This window comes from Lontra canadensis, unplaced genomic scaffold, assembly GCF_010015895.1.
Source record: "Lontra canadensis isolate GAN:19392208 unplaced genomic scaffold, GSC_riverotter_1.0 scaffold24, whole genome shotgun sequence".
In the NCBI taxonomy this organism is placed as follows: domain Eukaryota; kingdom Metazoa; phylum Chordata; class Mammalia; order Carnivora; family Mustelidae; genus Lontra; species Lontra canadensis.
The window spans coordinates 2365419-2389556 of NW_022631018.1; the positions used below are offsets into that span (position 1 = coordinate 2365419).

The following is a 24138-nucleotide window of genomic DNA, read 5'->3' on the forward strand; positions in this document are numbered from 1 at the left end:
TGGTCCCAAATTCTGCAAGCAGTGGATTTTTGAGAAAAACTAAGAAGAATGGTGGGAAAACTAAGTTCTCTATTAGGCAAAATAAAATTTAGGTACTTTAAATGAGATAGGTGTGCTTCTATAATTTTAATTTTGAATCAATGTGAAGCACTTAAACTGCTTTCTCAGATTCAAATTTCATTTCTACAGTGTTGTGTTTCTAATTTTTCTTACTTTATGTTTTTGCAAAATTAAATATACCCTACATGGTTCTCTAATTCCTGAATGTTTCCAAACATTTTAATACAAATTTTAGGAGGAAATTCCTGTTTTTGTTGTTGATGAACATGTCTTTGTGCAAGGTATCTTTTGTGCTGGTGGCAGGGAATGGAGATGGGGAGGGAGGTAGAAAGACAAACGAACAGTCAAAATATAGTACCTACATATGAAACAAAAGAATTCTTAGATGTCTAAGCATTTAAAGAATTGTTTAGAAATCCCAATTGTGTGGCTATGGTAATTATGGAAGTAAATGTGTATGTTTTTGGATAACATTTGTCAATTCTTATTCTCTAAATCTTGTTAACAGCTTTCCCTGTTTGTACTTATTTAATAACTAGGTGGTAGATCACCCTTAAGACATGACAGAGAGTACCTGTAACCCGTTAGCAAAACTAGAGACAGGGCTCCCATCTTTCAGCCAGGTCAGACTTGGGGCAGGTGTTCCTCTGGCTTCACATTCTAACCTCACCAGGTTATTAACCACCACAGCCACCATGTTATTGCTGCCAGAAATTGATGGGGGCACTGAAAAGAAATAAAAAGGAAATAAAAGTAAGATATATTAATATCACAGGATATTTCATCTCAAAATAATGAAAAGAATGTACAATGTCTAGCGTTGTGTTTCCACATGTGAGTTTTTCATGGTTTGGTTTGGTTTTGGTGATTTCTTTCACATCATTTATTTGAGTTTCTAATCATAGCTATTCAATTGTCAACATCTCCATTTTACAGATGAGGAAAAGGATGTTTTGCTACTTTGTTTGGGAAATCCAATTTTTAATGCCAGAGCATGTTTTTATTTCTTGATATTCAGATGTGTGTGTCTGTGTGTGCGTGTATCTTCCTCCACTGTATCCAAGACCACTATGTTGTCTTGAAAGCATTATTAGCGGTCATAACTTAAAATCTTTCTTTGATCAAAACCTATGATTTCGATAGATAATATTTACAAACAGCGTTATTGTCATTAACTGATGAGATCGTCGATGACTCAATAGTTCATCTAAAGTGAACTGAAGTTCAACAGCATGTGAAACTAGAGCATTTTAATAGGAGTCAGGAAATAAAAACAATCATCAGTTATAGAAACACTGCACCTTTATAAAGATGACAAAACACACTATGTTAAATCTTCACACCGAAATTTTATAGAAGCACTTAATCATTTTGAATGCATTTTTACCCCAGGATGCATCTAGAAGTGCCACTAACCATGAACCTGCAGACTATAAAATAACTCTGTCGCTCCGGCTGAGTTGATGGCCACACATTTATATATGCCAGCGTCAGAGATCTGGGCACTTTCGATATCAATGATCTGTCCTCTGTTCAAGAAAGTCACACCGCTGGAGCCTGAGAGTGGATGATTATCTTTGTACCATGTAATAGCTGTAAGGGGAAGAAGAAAGAAGTCCATCTACTTACATCTTTTTTTTTTTAAGATTTTATTTATTTAACAGAGAGAAATCACAAGTAGGCAGAGAGGCAGGTGGAGAGAGAGAAGGAAGCAGGTTCCCCGCCAAGCAGAGAGCCCGATGCAGGGCTCGATCCCAGGGCCCTGAGACCACTATCCGAGCCGAAGGCAGAGGTCCAACCCACTGAGCCACCCAGGCGCCCCTACGTCTTTTCTTTTAAAGCTCGATACCATCAAATTGCAATAAAAAGAACTGCCTTAGTCAAGCAGAGAATAACAATTATCATATGGTTTCAATGACTTGTGGAACAAAAGGAATAGCATGGAGGACATGAGGAGAAGGAAGGGAAAAATGAAGGGAAAAAAGCAGAGAGGGAGCTGAACCATGAGACACTATGGACTCTCGGAAACAAACTGTGGGTTTCAGAAGGGAAGGGGCTGGGGGATGGGGGAGCCCGGTGATGGGCATTAAGGAGGGCATGTACTGCATGGAGCACTGGGTGTTATGCACAAACAATGAATCATGGAACACTACATCAAAAACTAATGATATACTTTATGTTGACTAACATAACATAATAAAACAATTAAATTAAAAAAGGAAATATTAAGGAAGAAATACAAGTAAGTTTAGGTTTATATAAAAATTATAAGCTTTCTTACCATTAAAGTTTATTCTAGCTTAGCTTAGTAATAATATTACAGTGTTATCTTACTATTATCTTACTAACAACCACATAATAAACATTTAAAGTTTGTGTATACACACACAAAAAAAGAATTGCTTTATTCTTATGCTTATCATCCAAGTATAGACAGTTGAAATATTTCTTTTGGATTAGTTTTTTTTTTTAATTTAATTTCTTTTCAGTGTAACAGAATTCATTGTTTATGCACCACACCCAGTGCTCCATGCAATACGTGCCCTCCATAATACCCACCACCAGGCTCCCCCACCATCCCACCCCCCACCCCTTCAAAACCCTCAGATTGTTTTTCAGAGTTCATAGTCTCTCATGGTTCATCTCCCCCTCCAATTTCCCTCAACTCCCTTCTCCTCTCCATCTCCCCATGTCCTCCATGCTATTTGTTATGCTCCACAAGTAAGTGAAACCATATGATAACTGACTCTCTCTGCTTGACTTATTTCACTCAGCATAATCTCTTCTAGTCCCGTCCATGTTGCTACAAAAGTTGGGTATTCATCCTTTCTGATGGAGGCATAATACTCCATAGTCTTTAGGATTAGTTTTGAGGATCAGGTAAGCCTAAGGGAAACATGAATAGCCAAGCCAATATAAGAGCCCTGAAAATGAAGTTATAAAGCAAGTATTTATCATATCATACTGAGAAATCAGTATTTCTCATTCTTTAAATGAGCTCTAAAATGTCAATATTATTTGATAGCAAACTTTTAACCAATTCTATTTCTTTTTGTTGTATATATTCCTCTCATCTGTAAAACTTTTGTCTATGCATTTGATCAAAACCAAAGGCCGTACACAATATTAGCCTTAAAAAATTATATTGTTTTTGATTCATATTAATTATTTACCAGTGATGAGAATTACCAAAAGGAATACTATTCTCATTAAATGATTGATTAACAAAAATAATCAATGTGCACTAGAGAAAAAAATGTTTTTCAACATAAATGTCTAAAAAACTACCATTGTGGGTTTTGTGGCCACAGTAAGGACAATAAAACAATTAGTTATTCACATATATCTACTTTGTTTAAAAGGGTAAATTATTTCACGCAGTTAGAAGCAATGAAAATTCAAAAATTTCACCCACCTAATTATATCCTTCATGTCACTGCTTTACTCTTGGAATGTATTTTATGATTTCTCCTTTATTAGTAATTACTATATTGTTTTCATAAAAAAGATTTAGTTCTTCCCAGAAATCTTAAAATGTCAATAAGTTAGGAGTCCACAAATAAACCTACCGGGTAATGGATTTCCAGCTGCCTTACACTCCAGCTGAATGGGGTTGTTCAGCACCACGGTCTCATTCAACATCTTCCCTGCATCCTCCAGACTAGGCGGTTCTATAAGAAGCCCAAACATAATTAATTCACATAAGTAGGATATGTAAATGGAAACTATCTGCTCAGTGGAAATTATCGTTCCTTTCTGTCTTTCACATATATACACTGACATTTGGAACAAAAGTATTCTATTAAGTAGAACTGAAGGACAGGATAAAAAAAAAATCTGGGGCACCTGGGTGGCTCAGTCTGTTGGGCATCTGCATTTGGCTCAGGTTATGATCTGGGATTGAGCCCTGCAGCGGGCTTCTTGCTGAGCGGGGAGTCTGCTTCTCTCTCTCTCTCCCCTTCTGCCTCTCCCCACTGTTCATTCTCTCTCTCACACACGAATAAAAAAAATAGAATAAATACATATAAATTTATCTTTAAAAGATCTTAATTAGTTTTCAGGATCATTCTTCTTTTGTCCCCAGTAGGAAAGTCCTCAGAATTATAGATTAGCAAGGCAGTAAAGATAGTTAAAGGACTATTTTTTAATTCCAATTAATATGATTGGTCTGATAATGAATCGCCTTTAACAAGAAGTAAGCTATTCCATCTGAACTCTTCCAGTAAAAGGGAAATCAGTATTTCTCAAACTATCTGACTTTACTTCAGATAGTACTATCTTAAACCATTTCAGAAAAATTAGAATTTTGGTTTTTGGTTTGCTAGCAGTTTTTTTTCTTTTGATATAAAAGTTATAATTAAATCGTTAGTAAAATAAAATAGAAAACTACATTTTTAATTTTAAACATCACAGATAATGCTACTCTATTATTTAATGTGTATATAATGAAGTAGGAATTAAGAAAGTCTGAGAGGCATATAGGAATAAAAGGAATAACAACATAGAATAGCAATGTGCTATGTTTCTAACACTATCTCAAGGATTATAGGAAGGATGTCAGGATGAAAAACTCACAAGTAAACTAGAGGCCTTATCGTATTTTGAGAAGATGCTGTAGATGTAAGTTAGTATCTGAAGTTTATAGAAAAACTACATTTTAAAGATTTGCTAAATTAAACTCATTTAGTACACTGGAGCCCTTTAACTCCACCCCATGTACAATCAAGCAATCCATCTAGTCATTAATCTAGTAAAAACAGAAGAGGAAAGGAGAAAGGACAAATAAATAAGAAGAAATAAAATCAACTACATAAATCAAGAGCATAAATGCGAATGAGCTTAGTTTTTTTATTCAATAGACAAAGAGTTAACACATCTGTGGGTTAACACTTTCTTATTTTTAAAGATTTATTTCTTTGAGAGATAGAGAGAGAGAGTGGGGGAGAGAGTCGGAGGGGGAGAGAGAGAGAATCCAAAGAAGATCCCTGCTGAGCAAAACCCTGATGCGGGGCTCTATTCCTTGACACTGAGACTATGACCTGAACTGAAATCAAAGAGTCAGATGCTTAACTGACTAAGCCACCCAGGTGCCCCAACACTATTTTTTTTTAGGTGCCCCAACCCTATTTTTTTTTAAGATTTTATTTATTTATTTTGAGATAGAGAGAGTGAGAACAAGCGCATGAACAAGGAAACAGAGGGAGAGGGAGAAGCAGGCTCCCTACTGAGCAGGGAGCCCAATGTGGGGCTCCATTCTAGGACCCTGGTATCATGACCTGAGCTGAAGGCAGACCCTTAACCGACTGAGCCACCCAGGTGCCCCCAACACTATTTTCTTTAATAAAAAATTCCAAGCGGATAAAGAGCATAAATATAAAACTCACAAAAATACTGACAATAAAGAGCTGGGCAAACATAGCCAGACAACAGAGTGACATCAATTTCTGACAAACTGGTATACTAAGCAAAAATCATTAAACATACAAAGCAACATGCTTTCTATTGCTTAAAAGGTCACGATTCGTGAAGAATACATTATAATGGCAATGCTTTATGCATTGAACAACAAAGCAAAAGTTGTTAAAAGAGCAGGAAATTTTTGAAAAATCTGAAAGTAGTATATTTTAGTGTATCTTTCTCAGGAATTGATTATAGTGAAATAAAAATTAAGTTTTAAAGAATTTGAAAAATAAATTACCCATCCAGATTGTGTGTATATATTTGTGTCTATGTACACTTATAGTTAACAAAGAATACATGTTTTTTTCAAACGCCCATAGAGTATTTTCATAACTTACTATATTATTAGGCTGCAAAATCTCAAGAAATCATTTATAACCACAATTTAATAAGACTATAATAAAAATGAGTAGAAATCAAAAACAAACAAACAAAAAGGTCTTTACAAGGGGCAGACATCATTAAGGAGGAAATCAAGACAAAAGTATAAAGAAAAAAATAAAATAGAATGAGACCAATTAAAATGAAAACATACAGTATGTCAGCTTGCTATACAGTATAGTACTCAAAGGAAATCCTAGGGCCCTAATTAACATATTGAAAACTAAGAAAAATGGGAATAAGTGGTCTACACATTCAACTCAGAATCCAGAAAAAAACCAATAAAATAAACCAAAAGAAGTCAGGGATAAAGAAATAATAAAAATTAAAGCAGAAGACAATACCAAAGAAAACAAATAAGCAAACGAACAACAAAAGGCAATGAAACTCAAAGCTGGTTTTCAACAAGTTAAAAATAAAATCTGTCCTCGGTGTAAATGTCTTTGTGGGTCAGATCTCCATATGTATTTCTGGAGGTCATTCCTGAAGACAAAGCCTAGAACCCAATCCTCCTTCATATCTGCTTCTATTTAATTTGGTGTGTTAATCCTTCCTGCTTGAAATGCCTAGAATGTTTCTGTTTTCTGCACTGAATTCAGATGAATGATATGGTATTTAAACACAAAAGACCTTTAAATATGGCTATATGACTTTTCAAACTGAAAGGGAAAAATAATTAGTCCATGGCACATTCCTTCTAAACAGTTATTTAAATATTCACATGAAGCCTTCTGGACTGAAGTGATCACTGAAGGCTTTGACAGACTATGTAACTGCTATAATAAAACATTATGGTAAGAATAAGAAATGTAAGAGGTATGGAGTGGGTTGGCTCTTTTTCCTCCCCTAGAGAACTTAAAGAAAAAAAAAAGATTAGAATGGCAGAGTAAGAACTCCAAAAATCCACTCCTCCATAAAAGAAATAAGAACTCTGGAAAATTTGTAAAAATCAACTTTTTCAGAACTCTGGAAATTAGCCAAAGACTTGCAACAATCCAAGAAGTGTTTATTCAAGAAAAACAGCTAAATCTCATGAACAGCAGTGAGTTTTATGGCATTTTATCGCCTCTACTCCCACCACTCTCTCCACACATCAGGAGTAAACTTGAAAACAGATAGTGTAGCAACCACAGTGGAAAAAGCAGCCTAGCAGATACTGAAAGAAGCAGAATGGGTTTGGAGCTACCTAAGAGCATCATTCCTAGAAAATGGTCACTGTTTGACCTATCTGGCCCTTGCCTCGAAATCCACACTCAAATGACTTCTCTTTATTTAATCAGATTCAGAGTTTGCTTAGTGCAAACAGCCTTTTCCCCAGGGGAATGTTAAAATCTGTAAAAACAGACTTCACAGAAAATGTTCAGAAAACTCATGATATTAGTTTCCTCTTGCTTTCACAATAAATTGACTCAAACTTGACTGTTTAAACAATACAAATTTATTATCTTACAGTTCTATGGGTAAGAAGTCCAACACAGTCTCACTGGGTTAAAATAAATGTCTCAGCAGGGCTCAGTTCCTTTCTGTAGGCTGCAGAGGAGAATCTATTTCCTTGCCTTTTCCATCTTACAGAGGTCACTTATAATCCTTAGCTGTGGCCTCCCTTCCTCTGTCTTCAAAACCAGCAATGGCAATGTGTGGAGGACTCATAAGATCGTTTCACATCCTATCACTCTGAAGTCCTGACTCCTTCTTCCACTTTTAATGTCCTTCTGATTACACTGGGTCTATCTGGATAATCATGGGTAATCTCCCTATTTTGAGGTCAGTTAATTAGCAATCTTAATTCCATCTGTATTCTTAATACCTCTTTGACATGTAATCTAACATATTCACAGTTCTAGGAGTAGGATGTGGACATTTTGGAGACTAACAGTATTCTACTTACTCATTAAATAAATAAACAGAAGACAAAAACAAAACAAACAAACAAAAAACAGCAACAGCAGTTATAACTACCACAACAACTATGGAAAGAAAAGAATATGGTTTCCAAAATGGCCACATTATATTATTATTTTTTTATTTTTATTTTTTAAACTCTAGTATAGTTAAAGTATAGTGTTATATTAGTTTCAGGTGTACAATAGTGATTTAATAATTATATACATCAACCGTGGTCATCATGTTAAGTGTACTCTTAATCTCCTTCACCTATTTCATCCATTGCCCCAACCACCTCCCTTCTGGTGGTAACCATCAGTTTGTTCTCCATAGCTAAGGGTCAGTTTTTTGGTTTATCTCTTTTTCTTTGTTCTTTTATTTAAAAAAATTTTTTTCAAGATTTTATTATTTATTTGACAGAGAGAGACACAGTGAGAGAAGGAACACAAGTGGGCAGGGTTGAGGGGAGAGGGAGAAGCAGGCTTCCTGCTGAGCAGGGAGCCTGATGTGGGGCTCGATCCTAGACCCTGGGATCATGACCTGAGCCGAAGGCAGACGTTTAACGACTGAGCCACCCAGGCACCCCTTTCTTTGTTCTTTTGTTTCTTAAATTCTACATATAAATAAAAGCCTATCATATTTGTCTTTCTCTGACTGACTTATTTCACTTAGCATTATACTCTCTAGATGCAGGCATGTTGTTGCAAGTAGTAAGATTTCATTCTTTTTCACAGCTAAGTAATATTCCACTACAGCTGTCTCTCTACCATCTATCTATGTTACAATACCACATTTTCCTTATCTATTAATCTATTGATGAACACTTGGGTTGCTTCCATAATTTGGCTATTGTAAGTAATGCTGCAATAAATACAGGGGTGCATATATCTTTTTGAATTAGTGTTTTTGTATTCTTTTTTAAAAAGAATTATTTGTTTATTTGACAGAGAAAGATACGGTGAGAGAGGGAACACAAGCAGGAGGAGTGGGAGAGGGAGAAGCAGGCTCCTCGCTGAGCAGGAAGCCTGGTGTGGGGCTTGATCCCAAGAGCCTGGGATCATGACCTGAGCTGAAGGCAGATGCTTAATGACTGAGCCACCCAGTCTTCCCTGTGTTTTTGCATTCTTTGGGTAAATACCCAACAATGAAATTACTGGATCATAGGTAATTCTATTTTTCTTTTTTTGAGGAACCTCTGTACTGTTTTCCACAGTGGTTGCACCAGTTTGCATTCCCACCAATGGTACACAAGTGTTCCTTTCCCCCAACATCTTTGTCAATTCTTGTTGTTTCTTGTGTTTCGATTTAACTATTATGACAGGTGTGAGGTGATATCTCATTGAAGTTTTGATTTGCATTCCTCTGATGATTCTTGATGTTGAGCATCGTTGCAAGCCATATTATATTATTTTAAATGTTTACTTTTTAGCAAAGGTTAGGAGACATGCAAAGAAATAAGAAAGCATGGTCCATGAGCAGGAAAAGAAGCAGTCAAGAGAAAATGTCCACAAGGAAGCCCAGATATTGAACTTATTAAACAACAACTTTAAATCAGCTATTTTAAGGGATGCCTAGGTGTCTCAGTCAGTTAAGTGTCCAACTCTTGATTTCAGCTCAGGTCATGATCTCAGGGTCATGAGATTGAGCCCCATGTCAGGCTCTGTGCTGGGTATGGAGCCTGCTTGAGATATTCTTTGTCTCTTCTCCTCAGTCTCAAATAAATAAATAAATAAATAAATAAATAAAAATAAATTTAAAAATTCATCAGCTATTTTATTACATTCCAAGAGTTAAAAGAAACGATGTCTAAAGATCTAAAGGAAAGTAGGAGAATGATGTTTCACTAAATAGAGAGAATTGATCAAGAACTGGAAATTGTAGAGAGGAAACAAATAGAAAGTCTAAAATTTAAAAGTGAAATATTTGAGTTGGAAGAAGAAAGAATCAGTAATTGAAAGGTTAATTGAAATGATCCAAGTTTAGGAGCAGAAAGAAAAAAGAACAAAGAAAAATTAACAGAACAGAGACTCTGAGGCTTGTGGGACACCATCAAGCATTATGCATAATGAAAGTTCCAAAGGAGAGGAGAGAAAGAAAAGTGTAGAGAGAATACTTGAAGATACATGGTTGAAAACTTCCCAAATATTAATGAAAACATTAAAGCACACATTTAAGAAGTTTAACAAACTCTAAATTGGGTAAACTCAAAGAAACCCACACCTATAAATATTATGATAAAGAGAAAATCTTAAAAGCAGCAAGGTAGAGAAGTGACTTATCATGTACAGGAATCTTCAATAAGTCTAACAGCTGATTATTCATCAAAAAGACATTGATGCCATAAGGCATTGGGAGACTTATTAAGATTGCTGAAAAGAAAAAGACTATCAGCAAAGAATTCTATCTCTACCAAAACTATCCTTTTGAAGGAGAAATTGAAACATTCATGGAGAAAAAAAATAAAAAACAGAAAATTCACTGCTAGTCCTCAGCCTTACAAGAAATACTAATGGTCCTTCAGGTTGCAAAGAAATAGTAACTCTAATACACATGAAGAAATAAAGAGCTCTAGTAGAAGTAACTAATAGTAAAGATAGTAAAACTATATTTCAAGCATAACTTTTGTCTCCTCTCTGATTTAAAAGACAACAGCATAAATCAGTAATTGCAAGTCCATACCGATGGACTCATGATGAATAAAGGTGCAATTTGTATGGTAATAATAAGACAAATGAGGGAAAATGGAAGAGAGTGTAAAAGAACAAAGCTCTTTATACTATTGAAATTAAATTTTTAATCCACAGTATATTATTAAGATGCTAATTGTTATCCTCAAGGCAACCACAAAAAATAAACTAAAAAAAATATAGTAAAAGAAACAAGATAAACAAAATGATACACAAGAGAATAGTTATTTAATATAAAAAAGCAGTAATGGAGAAACAAAAACTCAATGACATAATACATATAAAAAATATATGGTATACCATAAAACTATCATGTCCGTAATTACATTAAGTGTAAATGGATTAAACACTTTTCAAATACACAGACTAGCAGAAGAGATTTAAAAAATAAAAAATAAAAAATAAAAACATGACCCAATTAAATGTTGTCTATAAAAGACACACTTCAGAATGAAAGACGCAAGTAGGTTGAAAGTGAAAGATTATAAGAAGATATGCCATACAAATAATAACGAAACAAAAATCACAGAGGCTACACCGATGCAGAACAAAATAGACTTTAAAACAAAAATTACTAGCAAAAAAGTAGGACAATTTTAAATGATACTATGAACACATACAAGGTTTAACAACTATAATCATGCATTTACATAGTAACAGAGTCTCAAGATACATGGGATAAAAACTGACACAATCAAAAGGAGAAACAGATAATTCAACAATAATAGTTGAAGACACCAATATTCCAGTTTCAATGGGTAGAACAACTAAATAGAAAATCAGTGAGAAAACAGAAGATTTGAACAACAGTATAAACCACATGTACACATAGAACACTCTCTCCAACAACAGCAGAATACACATTCTTCTCAAATGCACATGTAACATTCTCAAGTATAGACTGTAAGTTAGGCATAAAACAAGTCCCAATACATTTAAAAGGATTAAAACCACACAGAGTATGTTCTCTAACCACAGTGGAATAAAATTATGACTCAATAACAAGAGAAGATTTGGGGAATTCACAAATATGTGGAAATTAAGTAACATACCCTTAAGTAACTAAGTGGTCAAAGAAATCATATAAAATATTACATAATACTCTACGATAAATTTAAATAAAAAGACAACATACCAAAACTTATGGGATACACATAAAATAATGATTAGAATAAAATGTGTAGGTATAAACAACTACATCAAAAACAAATCTCAAATCAATAATCTAACATTCTACCTCAAGAAGCCAGAAAAAAGATGAGTTAAGTAAATCCAAGACAATTAGAAGGAAGGAAATAATAAACATTAGAGCATAAATAAATTAAACAGACAATAGAAAAATGAAAGAGCAAATCAATAAGACCAAAACCTGATATTTTGAAAAGATCAACAAAATGGACAAAATTTTAGATAAACCGACCAAGACAAAAGAGAGAAGACTAAATTACTACAATTAGAAATGAAAGAAGGGGGCGCCTGGGTGGCTCAGTGGTTAAAGCCTCTGCCTTCGGCTCAGGTCATGATCTCAGGGTCCTGGGATCGAGTCCCACATCGGGCTCTCTGCTCAGCAGGGAGCCTGCCTCCTCCTCCTATCTCTCTCTGCCTGCCTCTCTGCCTACTTGTGATCTGTCAAATTAAAAAAAAAAAAATCTTAAAAACAAAAAAAAGAAATGAAAAAAGGGTCATGGAATAAAAACTCATCATTACTATGGTCATTACTGGTCATTACTATTATTACTAAGGTCATTACTATGGACCTTACAGAATTAAAAAGGACTATGAGGGAATTATAAAAAAAGTGTGTGCCAATAAATTAGATAATCTAGATGAAACAGATGATTTTTAGAAAGTCACCAATTACTGAAACTGACTCAGGAAAAAATAGAAAATCTGAATAGATGAATAAAAATATAAAAATTAGGTCAGTAATAAAAAAACATCCCATAAAGGAAATCCCAGGCTCAAATGGCTTTACTGGGAATTCTACAAAACATTTAAGAAAAATTAATGTGAATCCTTCACAAACCTCTCAAAATAGAGCAGAGAGGGAACACTTTTCAAACCACTCTAAGAGACTAGTTTTATCATGATAATAAAAACAGAGTCAATGTAAGCACCCTATAGTCCAATATCCCTTATGAAGCAGACACAAAAATAATCAAGAAAATACTAATAAGATGAATCCAGCAACACAGAAAACAAATTAAGCACCATGACAAAGAGGGTCTAATCCTAGGAAGGCAGGGTTGATTTAACATATGAAAACCAATTAGTGTAATCAAGACAGTGTAGTACTCAAAAATTAACTTGAAATGGATGAAAGCCTTAAATATAAGACCTGAAACCACAAAACTCCTAGAAGAAAACATAGGGGTCAAGCTAGTTAACATTAGTTTTAGCACTGATTTCTGGGATGACACCAAAGGCACAAACAACAAAAGCAAAATAAATAGGTGGGACTACAGCAAACTAAAAACTGTACAGCAAAGAAAACAACTGACAAAATGAAAATGAAAATGTACTAAATGGAAGAAAAGTTTGCAAATCATATATCTGAAATACATAAGAACATAAGAAACTTATAAACTCAATAGTAAAAAAACAAATAGATTAAATAATGGGCAAAGGATGTGAATAGGCATTTTTCCAAAAAAGACTAAGAAGTGACCAACAGATTCATGAAAACATGCTCAACATCACTAATCATCAGAGAAAGGCAAATCAAACCTACAATAAGATATCATCTCACATGTGTTAGAATATTATAAAAAACACAAGAGACAATGAGTGTTGGTGAGGATGTAGAGAAAAAGGAACCCTTGTACACTGTTGGTGGGAATGTAAATTGCTATAGCCATTGTGGAGGTTCTTCAAAAAATGACAAATAGAACTTCCACATGATCCAGCAATCCCACTTCTGGGCATATAGTTGAAGGAAATGAAATAGTATCTCAGAGACATATCTACTGCCATGTTCACTAGAGCATTAGTCACAATAGCCAAGATATGGAAACAATCTAAGTGTTCAACAACAGATGAATGGATGAAGATGATGTCATATACATAAAAACATGTGTGTGTGTGTGTGTGTGTGTGTGTGTGTGTGTGTATATATATATATAATTTCCTTCTAGCATTTAAAAGAATCATCTTGCAATTTTGAATTTCAATGAGCACTGTTTTAGACAGAAACATTAGTAAGGTAACAAGATCTTATGGTAACAATAAAGTCTGCATACTGCAAGCAAGAGGTTGGATTATATTCAATTTGTTGGTTTTTTTCTCCATTCTCCTTCTTCCAAAAGCTGCATGAGCATTACCATCCCAAAACCACAATACCTGCTTCTGAACATATCATGGGCAAGACTTTACCTATGACTTTAATTACTCACAGGTGTGTTGACTTTTTCAAATCCTGGTTAAATTCAATTGAATACATAACTGATCTAAAAGTGAGTTAATCCCACCCAACCACCAAAATTATGACATAATGAGTAATAAATTTATTTATACTAAGACAATACTAGAATTCTGAAGTTATCCATTACAAAAAGGAAAAAAATTCCCCACAACATTCTCAAGTCTCCTTTAGGTCACAAGTGAGCTATTAAGCAAAACACAGAAACGATAGAGGAACATTTCTTAAGTGGGTGTTAGCAGATGTTAGCCAAGCAAATACTTCAGAATAATAAAATTAAATTAAGGGGTGTTCTACTAATGTTTTCACCAGACGACTAATACAGACCCAAGATGGTTCCTGGCCAACAGTAAAGGCACCAGAACTTCAGATACATTTGTGAGAATGCTGGTGCTGTGAGAAGTGCCAAACCCAAATATCCATTTGGCCAAAACAGGTGTTAGCCTACCATTTACAGATGATAACTAGAAACCAGGCACCAGGCTAAGTTTATAAGCTTGTAAGCACATGTAGTCTTTCATTCAATCCTCACAACAACCTTCCAATTATATTATCATTATCCTTCCCATTTTACAGATGAAAAGACAGATTTAAAAAAGTTAACATCTAAGCCTATTGTCCTCATGTTTTACTTGGCAGTATAGGGAACCAAATTCAAAGCCCATGCTTTTAACCACAACATGCCACTTCTGGGTGTTTCACCTTGGTTACTCTTTCCTAGGATATAATTAAGTGCAGATGTAATGAATGCTTGAGCCATTAAACTCCAAGTAATCATCTGTTTGTGGAAACATCTGTCTCACTTGGCAAATATCCGAGGTTTAGATAAAATTTCATAGTTTGGTCTAGAGAATTAGAACTTTCAGAATTATAAAACTTTGATGATCAAAAAGGACCACCTACTGAGAGTCTCTGCCTTCTATAATGGACAGAACTTCCCCTAAGAAACCTAGGGGATCATAAGAATGTTCCTCTCCTCATGATCCACCCTTACTTAGCCTTTTGAAAACACTTTTTTTTAGTGCTTGCAAAGGATGGAAGCATCTACAATCTTTTTTATAAGAAAGGAAGATACTAAACAATTGGAAAGTTGAATTTCTTAGGATTGAATACAGTTGGATGCCAATTATAGTAAATGTTCATTTGCTAAATGTGTTAAACCGTCAATAAACACTGAGCTTCTTTTCCTCAGAAAGCAACTATAAGATTGGTTAAATAAATTTTTTTTAAAAAAAGAAATTAAATGATAGTTGCTTCTCTATAGATATTTCAATGTCCCTCTTAATAAACAGCACCAGGATGGGATACAACACTTCAGAAGAATTCAGAGAGCGAGAGTATAACAGGGCTAACTCCTTTCTTGTTGTTTATGACTGACTTTTAAGGTTACTTAGCTTTATTATGAAATTGAATGATTATATCTATAATAATTGCAGAACACCATTGATATCTCTAGTATTTCAATGTGTGGTGTCTTTAAGCCACTCTGCTCCAAACCTGTTCTTATGTAGTGTTTCACATGGTTAACTTGTCATTTTAACTTCTGAAATCTTTTTGAAATCTATGGTCAACTAATCCTTTAGAAATTTCTACACTTTTTGTTAACTTCTCCAATTCACACTGAAGTTATTAATATAAGTATTGAAGGGGACAGAATCAAGTTGGGAGCTATTTATATCCAATGTGACATCAGTTATCAGGAGTGACAAGGTGATATGTTAGCTTTCTGTCCAGATTCCTGTACAGTAGCCAATCACTTCCCTTCAGGTTGATCATAATTAGTATTATATTAGAAGTTCACTTCATCATTTAGTCTCATTTCAGATTGGTGACCTGTTATCTGAACAAGTCAAGGTTATATTAGTAAAACATTTTCAGGTACTGTAATGTATCTTACCTCTATTTCATTTGTGATTTGTATCAAGAAGATTGTTTTATATTCTCCATCCAATATGGTAGCACTTAATAAATCCTTACAGTGACTAACCTGTTTCTTTTCACATTACCTCAGATGTCTTCTGGCTTGTTGCCCCTCTCTCTGATGATTTTCTGTGTAGGTGTATACCCTAATCGCAATCCTTGCTAACATATATTTTGTTACCATATTCAGATTGTAGGTTTATCGACTTATATTTTCTTAGGTATTGACTCTGGGAGTTCTTTTGTCTGTTGTTGCTTTGTTTTTGATGGAATCCTTAATTTCTTTCATGAACTCTGGTTTTCAATCATTTTTGACTACATTAATAAGTCTCTAAGCCAGTTCCTAAAGTCTGGGCCAATGTTTCTCTGAGTAATGACACATACAAACCACTTGCAGCAGAAAGCTGTTTCAGGAGATCTGGAACTGGGCCCAGGAAGCTATATTTTTAACATGTAATATATATGATTTTTATGAACACTGAAGTTTGGTTCTTCCCAGCTCTAGAGATACATACTCTGTCCTTCAATATACAGTCTTCATTTAATATTTTAATCCAGTCTAGAGAACAAAAACACCCTTCTTTTTGATACCACTGGAGACAGTAAAAGTGGGAGATATTTGGCATCTAACACCTCAAAACCCCCAAAGCTCTCTGCAAATCAGATAGCCAGAGAAATTAAATGGTTGACTAAAGGTTACATAGATCATGGTTAGCATAGAATTTAAACCACAATTGGTCTAACTCTGGTGCCTGAGATGATGGCAGCATATCATGTTATCCCACGTGACTGTTTCCTTTTAGCCAACAATGGAGACTAGATAAGGACTGAAATTATTTTAAGGGAAAAGATAAATCTCCTGCACAATGATGAGAAAAGGAGCCTTTGGGTAGGAAAATGGGGAAAGGAGAGCAAGCCCTCCCACAGAACACTCTTAGATGGAAATGGAAATCTCCGTATATGCTGGAGACAGCTGCCAGAAAACACTTGGGAGAGACAGAAGGCCTTATGAGGAACAAGGTAAATTCAAAGCAACTTAAGGGAAAGCAGGGTCAATTTCAATTAAGTTGATTTCAAGATAGTTATAATCAGATATTGGCCTTTAAGTCAATTACTAAATGAAAAAGTAAAAGTCCTCTTAAGGAACATGCTTTGTGTTATGACATCCATAAATTAGGTGTTCATATTTGGGGAAAGGGGGAAAATACATTGTTTTATTAAAAACATTTAGGGAACTGATGATCTGAATCTTTAAACTCATTGATTTAAATAAAATAAAATATGTAAATTAGTAAATGAGAAGAATTCAATGTCCAATTAAAATTTTTTTATTCACTTATGGTTTACTTTTTCATTTTTTAAAGATTTTTAAGATTTTTTAAGATTTGATTGCCTACTGATAATGTAACTGGAATCAAGCTAGATGCTAGAGCATCTTTTTAGGTTAAATAATTCAGTAAATGTAAAGTGAACATACGAATAAATGAATGAAGAATAAATGAAGTAAATGAATAAAGGATTTAATAAGAAATCACAAGGATTAGAGAAAATGAAAAGGTATACATGGAAATCTTGGATAGCCTTCTGCAATCAGGAAAGTCCAAGCCTATAATTCTTGACCCTTGTCTAATGAGACTCCAGAGATCTGAAGTCTCACATTCAAAGTCGAATTATCTTTTAAGTTTATTATGAAGTTGTAATATTCATGAGATAGTCCACGGCCACCCAGAATTTTTGTTAAAGTATATGAGATGAGAACTTGAGTCAAGAATAGCTTCTACTTATCAAAATCCCTCATACAGCCAGCAAAGAAAATCACAGAAAATACTAAGGAACAATCGTGCAACTCTGTCTTGACAACAAAAGCTTCCTGTACAAAGTTATTAGTCAATAGAATTCAAATAATCAAAAACCTAGGGTAGTATGTTTATTTATTTATGAGCTCTAGCGAATCCTATTTGGCAACCTGGCCATCTTAACAGATATCTTGACCGAAGGCTATCTTAATATGAGCAATTGTAATTACAACAATGTTTAAAAAAAACTATTTTTTTTCATACAGATGAAAATAAACACTTGTTTCTTTCACAGTGTAATTCATTAAAAACGTCCCATTATGTTAAAAAAAAATAAATAGAAATGTTCTTTTGTTAAGACGGGAATGACATTACCATGCACATGTAGCTGAAGGTGCTGCTGTGTTTCTCCAGCCGCGTTGGTCGCCACACAAGTGTATCTGCCAGCATCTTCCATCAGGGCTTTGGCAATTTGTAAAACTCGACCGGAAGACTGGATCTAACGGGGAGCAGAAAGCATGGCAGCATTTTGTACTTTATACCGGACTTGAAAGCATTTGCTGAGATAGACACATTCATTGAAATTTATGCTATTTAATCACATTTTTATGCTGATCTTAAGTATCTCTTGATAGATTAGAACCAGATCACTTCATTGCACCAAAAAAAAAAAAAAGACTGATTTGATTGAAAAATTTTTCTTATTCATTGGAAAACACAAAATAAAGTAACCTAAGGCCAGCCTGCTGGTACAGTCATTAAACTTCACTGGACAAAAGACTTTAGCACTGAACCATGAGGTATGTGATGACAATTTAAGTTACTTAAAAAAAATACGGTCACATTTATGTAACACTTCATAAATACTTTGAAGACAACAATCTTTTTTGATTAAATGGTCATGGGGACCAGAAAAACAATAGAAATTATAAAATATGAGTAATGGAAGTGCAGATAAATTTCTTCCTGGTTGTTTTTCCTCATTTCTCTCTTAAACCTATTCCAACTAGCCTTCACCATTTTGGAACTAGTGATTCAGTGGTTATTCTTTGAAACTGATTATTCAGAAGTTTTCAATAGCTTCTAATCACAATATCCAGCGGCTTATGTAGTAAGCTCATCTTCTCTTTCACCATCTACAGCATTTGGCATTACTGACCCCTTACTCCTGAACCACTCTACTCTCTGTAGCTGTGTTGAAGATACAAAAATGTCCTCTATTCTCAATCTCTGACTTTCTTAGGAGACCACAGAATCTGCTTCCTCTTCCTGTCCCTTAAGCATAAAGCTCAGCTTTCTGATAGTTTTCATCCAAATTCATGGCTTCAGCGAAGAATCTTGTGCAGACTCTGAAATTTATAGTACTGGCCTCAATTCCTCTCCTAACTGCCACACTCGCTGTTCCAGCTAATCTGCTGGACGCGTTAGCACATGAAATTTAACACATCCAAAACAAGGCTTTTAACTGTTGCCTTCTATCTCCAGACCTACTTTCATTGCATGTTTCCAACATTGTTTAAGAGCACAACTATTCTCCAAGTCATCTTGATTTCAGAGCTCACTCTGACTTTTATTATTAGTTATACTACTCTTAAGTTTTTCAGACCCTCTACTTTCCATTCTCACAACCACTATGGGATTATAATAGTTTCTTAATTTATATTCCAGTGTCTCCAACCTCCCCAAATGTTAATCTATCTTATATACCATTGCCAGAATAATTTGTCTAAAATGTGAATTTGATCCTTCTACTAGTTCCCCTTCAAAGCTCACTCATAGCTCCCCACTTTACCCAGAATGAAATCTGAACTCAGCATAGTTCTCCAGGCTTGCCACATTCTGACCCCAAATGATCTGCTCTCTATACTAAACTCCCACTTGACCTATTCTCCAGCCACAGTGTACTAAACTCATTAAGCAGCACATTCATACATTAATATTCACTTCTAGACTTCTGCACATGGCCTTTAAATGCCATAATTTTTTAAGACTCTGGACGAGGTTGGTTCTCTCTTCTATTTTTTCTTACTCTTTACTCTTCCCTTAGATTAACTCATTCATGTCTATGCTTTCAAATATCATCTATGTGTCAGTATCTCCAGCCAGAACTCTCCTTTGAGCACCAGGAGCATATATTCCACGGTCTACCTGATCTCCACTTTATTTCAAAGTCAAATTAACCTCTCAAACTCTAAAACTTAAATCCAGCTTTTTTGCCTCTAAATGAGTTGCCCTCCAAAGTCTCCTGTCTCAACGAATGGCATCATAAGATACATATCTGTATAGGTTAGATTCCCCAAGTTTTCCTTGATATTTCCTGCTCCCTCAACTTTCAGATGCAGCTTATCACTGAGTTCTAATGATTGAAACAATAATTCTCAAATATATCCATGTATCCTCATCTTCATGGCTGGAATATGAGTTCAAATTTCAATATTCTCTCTCCCCTGGATGAGTAAGTCCTAATGGATTTCCACATATCTACTCTTTATATTTTTAAATTTAGTTTTGGAGGTAAAATTGGCATATATTGTATTAGTTTCAAGTGTACAACTTAATTTGATATTCGTACACACTGCAAAGTGATCATCACAAGTCTAGTCTTCAAAGTTAACAAATTTTTTTTTCTTGTGATGAGAACTTAGAAGATTTGCTCTCCTGTTAACTTTCAAGTATGCAATACAGTATTATTGAGTATAGTCACTATGTTGTAATTATATCTCCATGACTTATTTACTTAATATCTGGGAGTTTGTACCTTTTGACCATCTTTGCCTATTTTGCCCACCTCTCAACTCCCTTCTCCTTTGGCAACCACCAATTTGTTCTATGTGTATCCATGAGTTTTGTTTCTTTTATTTTTTAGATTCCATATATAAGTGAAATCACACGGCATTTATCTTTCTCTGTCTGACATATCAATTAGCATAATGTCCTTAAGGTCTATCCTTATTGTCACAAGTGGTGAGACTTCATTCTTTTATTTTAATGACTGAATAGTATTCTCGTGTGTGTGTGTGTGTGTGTGTGTGTGTGTGATATCTTTATCCATTCATCTACTGATGATCACTTTGGTTGTTTACATGTCCTATTATAAATAATGTTGCAATGAGCATGTGAATGCATATGTCTTTTTGAGTTAGGGTTTTCATATTCTTTGGATAATACCCAGAAATGGAATTGCTGAATCAAATGGTGGCTCTGATTTTTATTTTTTGAGGACTCACCATAGAGTTTTCCATAGTGGCTGCACTATGTAAATTCCCACCAACAGCACACAAGGATTCCCTTTTCTCCACATCCTCACCAACACTTGTTATTTCTTGTCTCTTTGATAACAGCCTTCAAAAAGGTGGATGTGGTACCTTGCAGCTTTAATATGCATTTCCCTGATAATTACTGATACTAAACATTTTTCCATGTGCCCGTTGTATATCTATATGACTTTGGAAAATGTCTAATTACATCTTGTGCCCATTTTTTAATCGGATTGCTTGTGTTTTTACTATTGAGTTGAGCTCTTTTTATACTTTTGATATTAATCTCTTATCAGATATATGATTTACAACTTTTCCCTCATTTAATAGGTTGCCTCTTTATTTTGTTGGTGATTTCCTTTCCTGGGCAGAAGCTTTTTGGATTGATGTAGTCCCTCTTGTTTATTTATGCCTTTGTTGTCTTTGATTTGGGAGTCAGATCTAAAAATTCAATGCCAACACTGTTTTCAGGAAGCTTATTACCTATATTTTCTTATAGGAGTTTTGTAGTTTCAGGTTCTACATTCAAGTCTCTAATCCATTTTGAGCTGATTTTTTATGTATCATTTAAGATAGCATTCTGGTTTCATTCTTTTGCCTGTGACTGCCCAATATTTCCAACATCATTTACTGAAGAGAACATCATTTTCCCATTGTATATTCTTGACTTATTTGTCATAAATTAACCAACCAATATATGTCTAGGTTTATTTCTGGGCTCTCTATTCTGTTCCATAGATCTATGTATCTGTTTTTATGCCAATACCAAACTTTTTGATTACTACAGCTTTGTCATATAGTCTGAAAACAGCATGATGCCTCCAGATTTGTTTTTTTTTTCCTCTAGATCACTTTGGCTACTTGAGGACTTGGTTCCATAGAAATTTTAGGATTGTTTGTTCTATGTGTGTGGAAAAATGCCATTAGAATTTTGATAGGAATTGCACGAAATCTGTAGATTGCTTTGGGTGATAGGAACATTATAGCAAGATTAATTCTTCCAATACATTGGTATGGGATACCTTTCCACTTATTTGTGTCTTCTTCAATTTCTTTCATCAGTGTCTTATATTTTCTAGTGCATAGGACTTCCACTTTCTTTCATCTCCTTGGCTAAATTTCTTTTTATTCTTTTTTATGCAATTTTAAATGGACTTTTCTTGATTTCTCTTTCTGATAGCTTGTTAGTGTATAGATATGAAACCAATTTTTATATATCAATCTTGTATCTTGCAACTTTGCTGACTTCATTTATTAGTTCTAACACTTTTTTGGTGAAGTCTGTAAGATTTTTTAATATATGTTTTTCAATTTGGATGACTTTTATTTCTTTTTCTTGCCTAATTGCTCTTGATCTTAGAGTAAAAACTTTCAGTTTTTCACCACTGAATATGATGTTAGCTGTGGGGGCTGTTATATATGGCCTTAATTATGGTGAGCTATGTTTCCTCTATACCCACTTTGTTGAGGGTTTTTACCATAAATGGATGTTGACTTTTGTCAAATGTTTTTTCTATTGAGATGATCATGTAATTTTTATCCTTCACTTCATTAATGTGGTGTACTATGTTGGTTGATTTATGAATGTTGAAACATACTTACATCCCTGGAGTAAATTCCATTTAATCATAGTGGAAGATCATTTTAATTTTGATAGCAACTTCAGTTTGGACACATTCTAAAACTCCACATTTTCAGTCCCCAACAATGTTTTGTTTTTGATGTCACATTTTAGATTTTTTTATTTTACATCTCTCATAACTGTTTATTGTGGTTATAGTTAATTTTACTACTTTGGATTTTTACCTTCATATTGGCTTTATAAGTAATTAACCCACTACCTTTACTATATATTTACCTTTATTGATGACATTTTTACTTTCATACATTTTCTGTTACTAGTCAATGCCTTTTCTTTTTCAGCTTAAAGAATCCCTTTAACATTTATTGTAGGGACAGTTTAATGATGATGAATTCTTTTACTTTTTGCTTCTCTAAAAATCTCTTTATTTTCCTTCAGTTCTGAATAATAACTTGCTGGGTAGTGTATTCTTGGTTGGAGGATTTTTTCCCTTTCAGCACTTCAAATATATCATGCTACTGACTTCTGGCTTTCAAGATTTCTACTGAAAAATCAGCTGACAGTCTTATGGGGGCGGGGTTCTCTTGCACCTATCAAATGGCTTTTCTCTTGCTGCTTTTAAGATTTTCTTCTTATCTTTAACTTTTTACATTTTAATTATAATGTCTCTTCCTGTGGATCTCTTTGGGGTCATCTTATTTAGAATTCTCTATGATTCCTAGACCTGGATATCTGTTTCCTTCCCCAGTTTAGGGAGGTTTTCAGCTATTATTTCTTGAAGTATGTTTTCTGTCCCTTTCTCTCTTTCTTCCCCTTCTGGAATCCATATAATGTGAATGTTATTCCAGTTCATGTTGCCCCATGGGTCCCTTAAGCTATCTTCATTTTTAAAAATTCTTTTTTTCTTTCTGCTGCTCTGTTTGAGTGAGTTCCACTGCTGTTTTCCAGGTCACTGATCTGTACTTCTGCTTCATCTAATCATCTAATCTGTTGAACTACCTAGAGTATTTTTCAGTTTAATTATTGTATCTTCAGCTCTGTGACTTCTGCTTGGTACTTTCTTATATTTTCTATCTTTTGTTGCAGTTCTCACTATGAACATGGTTCTCTTCCTGATTTAGTGAGCATCTTTATGATCATTACTTTGAACTGTTTATCAGGAAGATTACTTATTTCCATTTCATGACGTTCATTTTCTGAGGTTTTGTTCTGTTCTTCCATTTGAAACATACTCCTCTGTTTCCTCATTTTGCTCGAGTCTTTGTTTGTTTCTAAGTATTATGCAGAATAGCTATCTTCCCAGTCTTAAAGGAGTGGCCTTGTGGAGATTAACATCATTGTTCAACACTGCCCTAGCTCTTGGTTGTCTTTCAGACTTTGTGACTGCCTAAGTAGCCTGATTTATTCTTAGTCCCAGTTACTAAGGGTGTTTCAAGACCTATCAGTGTTCCAAAGAAAGGGATCTCAGTCAGCACCTGGTTTCAGGCTGACTAGAAACCAGATCCCTAGGTAGCACTTTTAAAGTACACAACTATACACAGTGCCACAGGACTGCAGTTGTAAACCCTGCTGCCCTTCAGACCAGGGGATCTGGAGGTGTTCCCTGGGTGGCAGTTGCAAAAATCAGGGCTTTGGGTCTGTGTATATGCCCCTTGCTGGGAGGTACCAGTGAGCTAGGAAGGCCAAGGGAGAA

The 24138-nt window shown here is 34.6% G+C and overlaps 1 protein-coding gene across 1 annotated transcript in view; it reads right to left on the bottom strand.

The window, feature by feature from the left end:
- Window positions 1-24138, bottom strand: part of HMCN1 (hemicentin 1) — a 471117-nt gene that overhangs the window by 157858 nt on the left and 289121 nt on the right. The window contains exons 36-39 of the mRNA XM_032862623.1: window positions 17982-18105; window positions 3630-3731; window positions 1477-1653; window positions 635-786 (exon numbers count right to left, since the gene is read on the bottom strand). Of these exons, the coding sequence (XP_032718514.1) occupies window positions 635-786; window positions 1477-1653; window positions 3630-3731; window positions 17982-18105 (555 nt within the window). The remainder of the gene's footprint in view (window positions 1-634; window positions 787-1476; window positions 1654-3629; window positions 3732-17981; window positions 18106-24138) is intronic.